We start from the raw sequence: 10,699 nt of genomic DNA, 5'->3' as shown, positions 1-10,699 counted from the left end.
GAAACTCCGTCTCAAAAAAAAAAAAAAAAAAAATCTAGTTGGGCACGGTGGCTCGCGCGTACACTGGGAGGCTGAGGTGGGCAGGTCACTTGAGGTCTAGATTTTGGGGGCCAGCCTGGTCAGCATGGTGAAACCCCATCTCTACTAAAAACACAAAACTCAGCGGGGCGTGGTGGCGGGCACCCGTAATCACAGCTGCTCTGGAGGCTAACGTGGGAGAATTGCTGAAACCGGAGGCAGGGGTTGCAGTGAGTGGAGACTGCACCACTGGACTGCAGAGACTCCATCTCAAAAAAAGAAAGATCTAAACATGCCATTTACAGACAATACACTTCAAATAAAAAATACAGAATGGTAAAAAGAATGGGAAAAGCCATGCAAACGCTCAACAAACCTACAAAAAGCTGCCAAGTAACACTTACGGCGGGTCAAGTACTCAGGTACGGTAAGAACGGGATTGCTACAGAAGGCATTTCGCAAGGACAGAAGAACAATTCAACAGGAAGACAAAGCAGTCTTAATGTCTGTGTACCTAACACGGCTGCAACGTGAGGAAGAAACGGGCAGAATCAAAAGGGAAACGACGATCCTTACACATCTCTCGGTAAAAACAAAAAGCAGCCGCACACCTGAGGGAGAATGCCGACGGTGTGAACGACAGTCACCCAACTCGCCGCGGGAAATACACGGAGAACTCCACCCAACAACCGCGCAACACACATTCTTTTCAAACACGTAGAACATTGACCAAAACAGATTAAATATTGGCCATAACGCGGGGCGCAACTAACTGCAAAGAACTGAAATTAGAGTCTGTTTTCTGACCACAGTGTAATTCAATTAAACATCAGGTAGAGGCCCGGGCGCGGGGGCTCAGGCCTGTAATCTCAGCACTTTGGGAGGCCGAGGCGGGTGGATCATGAGGTCGGGAGTCCGAGACCAGCCTGGTCAACATGGGGAAACCCCGTCTCCACCAAAAACACAAAAATTAGCCGGGTGTGGTGGCGCACGCCTGAAATCGCAGCTACTCGGGAGGCTGAAGCAGGAGAATCACTTGAACCCAGGAGGCGAAGGTTGCAGTGAGCCGAGATGGCACCACTGCACTCCAGCCTGGGCAACAGAGCAAGACTCTGTCACAAAAAAAAAAGAAAAGAAAAAATAAGTAAAACACGTAAGACCTTTTACGGACCCGCAGGGTAACCTCTGTGATGCGCACGTACACTCCAGACGAGTTCTGAAGTAACTGGAAAACCACAAAAAGGAGAGCGATCAACCCCTGGGGGGCGGGGCCTCACTGACCTGAGACGTTCTTCCACCGTTCCTTCTTCCTGCCGCAGCTGATGAGGCAACTAGACCTGGCAGCTAACCACGGCCAAGCTCGTGACTCCAGGCCCTTCGGCCCCCTCCCAGCTTGCAAAAGCCGCCCTCGCTGTAACTTCTGCAGCTTCCCACCGTCCACCCCACACCTGCAAGACCAGCTCCCATCCTGCCGCCCTGCGCTGACTCTCTGGACTAGCACGCCCGCGCCCGGGTGGATAAGCAGCCACGTTGCTCACACAAAGCCTGTCTGGGGGTCTCCTCATTCAGAGCGCACGTTTAACAAAAAACAGAAATCCAACAACAGAGAGACATGAACAAGGCTACAGTGAGTTTCCCGTAAAGAGAAACACAACTGATAAAACTCCTCAGAAGGCTGATCCGGGGTACAAGAAAAAGGAGGAAGTGCAAATCACCAGTATCAGGAATCAAAAAGGGGACGCCCCACAGATCCTGGGAAGGATGCGAAAGGTTCTGATGACAGCCTGATGCCAGCAGGGCCAACAGCGCACAGCACGGTAAACTCCTCCTACACACAACCCATGGAAACAATGTTCTATCGAAGGAACTTGGCCAGTGGCTCGCACCTGCAATCCCAGCACTTTGGGAGGCTGAAGCAGGAGCATCGTCTGAGGTCAAGAGTTTGAGACCAGCCTGGCCAACATGGTGAAACCTCGTCTCTACCTAAAATACAAAAATTAGCCTGGTGCGGTGGTGGGCGCCTGCAATCCCAGCCTCTTGGGAGGCTGAGGCAGGAGAAGCGCTTGAACCCGGGAGGCGGAGGTTGCAGTGAGCAGAGACCGCGCCACAGCACCCCAGCCTGCGTGACAGAGGCCAGACTCTGTCTCTAAATAAATAAATTGAACTTATAATTCAAAACCTTTCACAGAAATAAAACTAAATCCCAGGCCCAGATGACTCCACTGAAGAACCATGGAAGGAAATAATGGTCTTAGACAAATTCCTCCAGAGGTTAGGAAAAAGGCACTTCCAAACACATTCATGAAAACGGCAGAACCCTGGGACCAAGACCAGACTCAGGCAAACAAAAACAGAAGGGCAGCTCAGTCCCTCCACGAGCATACACGCAAAAATCATCAACGTGAGCTAATCACTCTGAGGAAGGACGGGATCGAACACCTGTGTGCTGATTTCCATTAACTCAGGTGCTCACGAGGAGCATGAATCTCTGCCCCAGGGAAATACTGCATTTTCATCGACCATGAAAGATGCCTTGCGGCAAACCAGGCGCTGTGGCTCACGCCTGTAATCCCGGCACTTCGGGAGGCTGAGGGGGATGAACCACGCTAGAGGCCAGGAGTTCAAGACCAGCCTGGGCAACAAGGTGAAACCTGGCCCCACAAAACATACACACAAAAAAAATTAGCCGGCGTGTGGGGACGCGCAGCTGTCGTCCCAGCCACTTGGGAGGCTGTAGCATGGGAATCACTTGAGCCTGGGAGGCGGAGGCTGCAGTGAGCCGAGATCTCGCCACGGCACTCCAGCCAGGGCCACAGAGCCAGACTTTGTCTCCAAAAAAAAAAGAAAAAAACAACTTAAGTTTAACATTTTTTTGAGACAGAGTCTTGCTCTGTGGCCCAGGCTGGAGTGCCGTGGCGAGATCTCGGCTCACCGCAGCCTCCGCCTCCCGGGTTCAAGCGATTTTCCTGCCTCAGCCTCCCGAGCAGCTGGGATTACAGGCATGCGCCACCATGCCCAAAAAATTTTTGTATTTTTAGCAGACACAGGGTTTCACCATGTTGGCCAGGATGCTCTCGATCTCCTGACCTAGGGATCAGCCCACCTTGGCCTCCCTAAGTGCTGGGATTACAGGCATGACCCACTGTACCCAGCCAAATTTAAGTTTTAAAAAATGCGTGATTGCAGGGGCTCCCGACCTGCTGGTCCGCGGCCTTTAGGAAGGCCGCACAGCGGGAGGCGCACGGCGGGTGAGCCAGCATCACCGCCTGAGCGCCATCTCCCGCCAGGTTGGCGGTGGCCTCAGATTCTCACAGGAGCGTGAATGTCACCCGCGAGGGATCCAGGCCGCATGGTCCTTATGAGAAGCTAAAGCCTGATGATCTGAGGCGGAAAGGGTTCATTGTGAACCACATCCCTCACCCACCACCCGTGGAAAAACCGTTGTCCAGGAAACCTGTCCCTGGTGCCAGAGACGGCTGGGGACTGCCGCCGTATTCAATCTACTTGCTGATTCATCAGCGCGGAACTCACAGCCAGCAGCACAAGAGCTCACCCCTGAGAGCGGCTCTGGAAGGCACACCGTAGCCTTCTTCCACTTAGGAACACTAGACAGAAACTTGGCACTATCTTGAGGGGCCATTTTAAACAGTCACATCGCCAACATAGAGCACAAAGATGTGAAATGGCATGAAGTACACCGTGAGAAAGGAGTACTCAGTGAGAGAGCTGAGACAGGCAGAGAAGCATCATCCCACCTCGGCTGAGAGGTGCAAGTCAGGCAGTTCACCTTCCCCGCCGCTCCACACATCCGCCGGCGACTGACCACCACGGTGTTGCCAGCATTGATCTGGGGTTACAAACAAATTTTAGCAAGTAGGCAATTCACCAATGAATTGCATGTGACACACAAACACAAGAGAGAATACTTCCCGACCAGGCAGCGTTTATTCCACAATGCGTAGTTAATTTAACGTCTGAAAAATCCATTTATGGGCCAGGCACAGTGGCTCACGCCTATAATCCCAGCACTTTGGGAGGCCGAGGCAGGAGGATCATCTGAGGCTGGGAGTTCGAGCCCAGACTGGCCAACATGGAGAAACCTCAACTCTAGCAAAAAATACAGAATTAGCCGGGCCTGGCGGCGGATGCCTGTAATCCCAGCTACTCGGCAGGCCGAGGCGGGAGAATCGCTTGAACCCAGGAGGCGGAGGTCACAGTGAGCTGGGATAGCACCGCCGCACTCCAGCCTGGGCAACAAGAGCAAAACTCCGTCTCACAAAAATAAATAAATAAAATAAAGGAAGTCAGTTTATGTAACGAACTGCATTAGCACAATAAAAGAGAAAAGGACCATCTCAATCCATGCACAAAGAGCATTTGAAACAATTCAACACACATTCATGAAAACATCTGCCAGCTGCCAGGAACAGAGAGGGAGCTTTCATCTGACAGAGCATCCACGGAAATCTCACCGCCAACACCCTATTCAACAGGGGAAACGCCACTTTTTCCAAGTCTGAGACCAAGACAGGGATGTCCTCCAACAGTACATCTTTCCACGCCTGCACTGGACTAGCCAGCACAAATTTAGAAAATGAAGAAGCAGCCCGGGCGTGGCGGCTCACGCCTGTAATCCCAGCACCTGGGGAGGCCCAGACGGTCAATCACCTGAGGTCAGGAGTTGGAGACCAGCCTGGCCAACATGGTGAAACCCTGTCTCTACTAAAAATACAAAAAATAGCTGGGCATGGTGGCGGACACCTGTCATCCCAGCTACTCCAGGGGCTGAGGCAGGAGAACTGCTTGAACCTGGGGGGCGGAGGTTGCAGGGAGTTGGGATCATGCCATTGCACTCGAGCCTGGGTGATGAAGGGAGACTCCATTTCAAAAAAAAGATGCTATACTGAAAACCGTAACATTGCTAAGAATAAAGGTCTTACCAGAGAGGTAAAAACCCCCAGAGTGGAGTATCAATTCTCCCCAAATTAAAGATTCAATGCAAGCCTAATCAAAACCCTAGCAAATATTTTTGAGGCAACTAACAAGTTGTATATCCACCGAAGTTTTAAGATTAAAACTTGTCAGGGCTGGATGCGGTGGCTCACACCTGTAATCCCAGCACTTTGGGAGGCCGAGGCGGGAGGATCACTTGAGATCAGAAGTTCGAGACCAGCCTAGCTAACATGGGGAAACAACAATTCTGCTAAAAATAAAAAATAATTAGCCGGGCGTGGTGGCGCATGCCTGAAATCCCAGCTACTCAGGAGGCTGAGGCAGGAGAACCACTTGAACCCGGGAGGTGCAGGTCACGGTGAGCTGAGATTGCGCCATTGCATTCCAGCCTGGGCAACAAGAGTGAAACTCTGTCTCTAAAATAAATAAATAAATAATAAAACCTGTCAGTTGCCGAAAAAATAATTTTACTCTTAAACTTATATACATACAAGGAAAACTTACAAAGCCTCGGACTCACGTGTAACGTGGAACAATTGCGACAGTGTGGCATGACTCAGGGTGAGAGAAGGGAGACAGTGTACAGACACTTGATTTATCACAAAGGTGTTGCTGCAACTCAGTGGGGGAGAATGGGCTTTTTTTTTCTTTTGGAGACAGAGCCGCGGCGCCTGGCCACGGACTTTTCAATGTGTGGTGCTGGAGCAACTGCATATCCGTATGGGAAAACAGTTCCCTAACCCACGCTTCATACCATCTAGCACCATACACCAAAATTCATTTATTTTTTTATTTTTCTGAGATGGAGTCTTGCTCTGTGGCCCACGCTGGAGTGCAGTGGCGCAATCTCAGCTCACTGCAACCTCCGCCTTGTGGTTCAAGCGATTCTCCTGCCTCAGCCGCCCGTGTATCTGGGACTCCAGGCGAGCGCCATCATGCCTGGCTAATTTTTGTATTTGTGGTAGAGACAGGGTGCCACCATGTTGGACACGCTGGTCGCAAACTCCCGACCTCAAGTGATCCACCTGCGTCGGCCTCCCAGAGTGCCGTGATTACAGGGTGAGCCACAGCCTTCTCCACCATACACCAAAATTTAAATTAAGTTGGATCACGGCCTTAAATGTGAAAGGGAAACAATAAAGCTTCTAGAATGAAACCTGGAAGAGTACCTTCAAGAGCCTGAAGGCAAGCAACGACTCTTAAACAGGACACAAACACGTTACTTTTAAAATGAAGATCGGTAAGCTGGGCTTTACTGAAGACACCACCAAGAGAGTCAACGGGCAAGCCACAAACTGGAGCACACAGCAGCAGTGCTCAAAGCCCACAGAGGACTCGCTTCCAGAATGTGTAAGTCACTCCACAAATCAGAGAGAAAGACCACCCAAGTCAGAAACGGGGAAAGCTTTGGGCACGCACAAAGAGAATATCCAAGTGGCGAGCACACTCTCCAGGGAAATGCCAATGAAAGACACAACGCGACAAGAGTCCATCTCAACTCAGGCAAGTTCACCCTCGGGGTCAAACGCTGAGAACGTGAGCGACTCCCACAAACCACGACTGAGAAACGTGGGCAGCACGTGTGACCCCAGCACACACCTACCGTGCGACTCCCTGCTGTCCATCGAGGACTGAGCGCTCTATCCACGAACCAGGCACGAGCGCATTCACGGCCCACAAACGAACCCAACCGTGACAGCAGCCCACGGCAGGAGGGGTGGCAAACGTGGCGCCCAAACCAAGCACCACAGCGAAATACGTGAGACACCAGCCCGCAGAAGGCTCCCACGGCACAGACGTCACACAGCGTGGGAGTGGCCGGCGGCATCCCGTGGCTGAAGTGTGCTGGCTGCCGAGGACAGGGCACCCTCATGGGGTGAGTCAGGGCTGGGAAAGGGCCCTGACGACAGGCTCCGAGGCCAGGGCTCCACCTAGAGTGTGACTGCAGGTGCCTTTTCTGGGTGAGGGTCCCGTGTCCCCTCTGACCCTGCCTTCTGGATGTCCCAGCTTGGCTGCCCCTGCCTGCCTCCGTCCTCCTCTCACACGCGTCCATCCCAGCCATGGAATCACCTTGGAGAAGGCTCCTGAGCTGGGAGCACTGGCCCAGGGCCTCCAAGGGCTCCAGGGAAAGACAAGACCCAAGTCAGTGAGCACCTGAGTCCATGCCTGGAAGGGGCCAGAGCAGCCTGGCTCTGAACTCCAGTGGGAAAAAGACGAAGATCGGGTCCAGGACAGGGAGTGCCCTGCAGAGGCTGGGAGCCAGGCAGGGGAAGCCGCACGACACCCAGCAGGTCTCTCCGGAGAGCCCGTCTGACCTGGGGCTCCTGAGGAGGCACCTCGGGGCAGAGAGCTGGCGAAGGCAGTGGCCCTGGCTGGGGGGAGGTGGCTGGAGTCAAGGGCGGGGCAGGATGGACTGCTGAGGGTCTGGCTGCACGGGTTGACAGGAGCAGACCCCAAGAGACGGACAGAGCTGGGCAGAGTGGGCAGGGGCAGGCATCGACAGGCCCACCGCAGTCAAGAGAACCTCCACTTCCTGCAGCCACAGGCTCGGCTGCCCAGCAAGCCACAAAGGGCGGGCACCTGACCAGGCTGGGCCCCTCAGACTGCCCAACGATCTGCCGTCCAAACGGGCCCCTCCCCTGCAGAAGTGAGTTCCCCGCCCCGGGCCCCACTTACTCTTCTCACAGTGCCGGTTCCAGTGCAGGCTGCTGAGGTCAGCTTGGAACTGAGGTCCCACCATGATCTCCTGCAAACAAGGGCCTGGAATCAGGACACTGAGGGAGCGTCCGGCACAGGAGGGAGGCTGGCTGCCACGTCCTGTGGCTGGCTCGGGTGGAGGTGCCGCCATTCAGACCCCAGGCCCACGTGTGCCATCGACCTGCTGATGCGAGTTCTGGGGTCTGAGGATGGGAGGCAGAGGCCTGGGTGTGTGAGGGGAGGCAGTGCCCTGACACTGGCCTGGCAGGCCCAGACAGGATGTCAGAGGAGAAACACTCGGTCAGCAGCAGGAGCCGGGGCTCCAGTCCCGGCCCACCCCGGGGTTGAGCAGCATATCCCTCCTCTGAGAAGGGGCACATGCCCAGGGAGAGGGCTCCGCAGGACCCCGCTGTGGTGACTGTGGTCGATACGAGGTTGGGGAGAAGCAGAGCCACGTACCTTCTTACATTTGTTGGCAGGAAGGGAGTCCTCCTCGGTGTCGGAGGAGGCAGAAGAGCCAGGCTCTTTGACTTCATCAGCCAGGAAACGAGCTTTGGGAAAACGGAGGCAGGTCCCCCAGGGTCTCCACTGCCGGCAGCCTGCACGGCCCCTTATTCGGGCAAAGACCCTCCACTCCCACTCTCCATCCACCTGATCCCCAGGCTGTGACGCCCTCCCTGGCCAGACACTGGGACGTGGATGGGCACAGAACCCAGGACCCGGGGTGCACTCTGAAGAAAGAGGCCTTCCCTTCCCTTCCCTTCCACGTGGCTGCTGCACCGCTGGGCCCCAGCCCTCAGCTCCCAGGAAAGCCAGCGCACAGGCTTGTGGGGGAGGACGGCCATGGGGATGCTGCCTCTAGATCTGCTACGGGAACCAACACATTCCCCGCTTGTTTAAACCGAATCACTCCGAGAGTCCCTGCTCACTGGCCAGGATGGGGCAGAACAAGGCACCCCCGGGGCTACCAACGCTTCCCACCAGGCAGACCCCCTCATCTGTGATACGTTCTTGGCCCGCACCAGCCCCAGGACCCTTCTCAGCATCACCCCTGCTGGCCCAGGGCCTGGGCTCGGGAGAGGACTGGAACAGAGTCACCTACATCCACTCTGGTTTGGGAAGAGGTCGGAGGCCTCGTGGGAGGTCACGGACGGGGTGAGGTCGTCAGCAGATGGCTGCGTCTCTTCCTCTTCTTCCCCTGAAAGCAAATCCTTCGCTATTTGTTCCTTTTAACAAAAAAGTAAAGAACGTTTTACAGTTTAGCAGTCTCAGGATAACACTAATGATAACAACAGCGAAGACACTGGGGGCTCCCTGAGGCTCACGCGGGGCCTATGCCCATTCTGCAGAAAAGGAACCGGAGGTGGCCGAGGGTGCACAGTGTTGGGGGGAGGGAAGCGGGGGTGGAACTGGACACGTGGGGTGCTATTCCCATTACACAGGTAAGGAGCTGGAGGCACCAGAGGGTGCACAGCGCGGGGGAGCTCACACCCAGCCACCAGAGCTGGGAACAGTCAGAGCCACCACTGGGCACCGCCCAGAGCACGTGGCTCTTTCTCGGACGTGCATGTGGTGTTAACCTTCTGCAATGCAGCCTTCCCCTGCTCCAAACGCCCAGCCCTCGAGCGGTGACCTCTGGGTACCTGATGTCAGAGAGCCCAGTCCTGGGGAGGTGGCCAGGTCATGGTTCCTCTGCCTTCCCAGGTGCACTTCTCCAGGACAGGCCCCGACTGCCCCTCCACCCGCCCACGCCAGAAGGACACGTGGCCTGGGGTTAAGGCCAGGGTCCAGCCTCATGCCCACGGCCATTCCAACCCTGGCAGAGTGGTACAGGTGGCCACATTTGACTTGTTCTGGGGGCCTTTGTGCTCCTCTCACTGAACGCCCCCTGCTGAGAGGCAGCCCCGGTCCCTGCACCTCTGCTGGGGCCAGTTCCAGGAAGGGCACTCACTCACCTTGTCCAGGGTCATGTCCGGGAGGTTGGGAGCCACGTCGCCACCCTCGCTCTCCTGCTCTGAGATGGGGTCTGAGGCCTCGTAGCCATAGAGTGCAAGCAGCTCATCGAAGGGCATGTCGCTGCTCTGAGTTAGGGAGGGAAACAGGGCCCCATCAGGAGGGACTACTCAGGGGCTCCTGGCCCCTCTCCCTTACCTGAGCCTTGCTGGCCACACCCAGGGCTACTCTGACACACCCCACAGCAGCTCCCCACACGCAGCACTCCCCATCCAGACCTCAGGCCCAGGCCCTCATCCGAGAGCTCCTTCACAATCCCTCAGAGAGACACTGGAACACAGGGGTCACCGGCCGGGTAAGAGGGCACCACCCTGCCCACAGTGCCACCTCGCACAGGGTGAATGACAGGAATATAAGGATGGTGCGACACCTGGCAATCTACTATTTTAACTCAACATCAGCTTATCAAAGGGGAAAAAAGTAACCTGAAAACCATTTGGTAAAATCTGACATTTATTTCTGATTTAAAAAAAAAAAAAACCCTCAGGAAACTACATCAACAGGCCAGACACAGGGGCTCACACCTGTAATCCCAGCATTTTGGAACGCCAAGGAGGGCAGATCACTTGAGGCCAGGAGTTCAAGACCAGCTTGGGCAACATGGCAAAACGCCGTCTCCACTAAAAATAAGCTGCGTGTCTCCTGTCGTCCCAGCTACTTGGGAGGACGAGGCAGGGGAATCACCTGAACCCGGGAGGCAGAGGCTGCAGTGAGCCGAGACCTCACCACTGCACTCCAGCCTGGCAGCACAGTGAGGCTCTGTCTCAAAATAAAACATTAACAAAGAAAAACAAAAGTAACACAAACAGATGGATGCTTCACAAACGTAATAGAGAAGCTGTCGATTCACACAGGGTCAAAAATGAGTAACCAGAGAAATCGCCGTCAGGAACGGGGCCAAGAGCGCCGTGATGAACACACAGCTGGATGCTGAGCCCGTGCAGCCTGCCAGGAAGCGGGAGCAGGGCACGCGGCTCCCCGGAAGCGGGGGCAGGGCACGCGGCTCCCCGGAAGCGGG

General features: G+C 55.1%; 1 protein-coding gene across 7 annotated transcripts in view; it reads right to left on the bottom strand.

The window, feature by feature from the left end:
* The window catches only part of MIER2 (MIER family member 2), a 40,495-nt gene that overhangs the window by 14,164 nt on the left and 15,632 nt on the right, over window positions 1-10,699 (bottom strand). For all 7 annotated transcript variants that reach the window (XM_017521140.2, XM_037735797.1, XM_037735796.1 and 4 more), the window contains 4 exons: window positions 9,624-9,749; window positions 8,771-8,894; window positions 8,128-8,219; window positions 7,648-7,717 (listed from right to left, as the gene is read on the bottom strand). In XM_017521140.2, the coding sequence (XP_017376629.1) occupies window positions 7,648-7,717; window positions 8,128-8,219; window positions 8,771-8,894; window positions 9,624-9,749 (412 nt within the window). The remainder of the gene's footprint in view (window positions 1-7,647; window positions 7,718-8,127; window positions 8,220-8,770; window positions 8,895-9,623; window positions 9,750-10,699) is intronic.

Source organism: Cebus imitator, unplaced genomic scaffold, assembly GCF_001604975.1.
Source record: "Cebus imitator isolate Cc_AM_T3 unplaced genomic scaffold, Cebus_imitator-1.0 Scaffold967, whole genome shotgun sequence".
Lineage (NCBI taxonomy): Eukaryota > Metazoa > Chordata > Mammalia > Primates > Cebidae > Cebus > Cebus imitator.
Note: the sequence above shows the minus strand (reverse complement) of the source record. Positions and strands in the feature narration are given on the sequence as shown.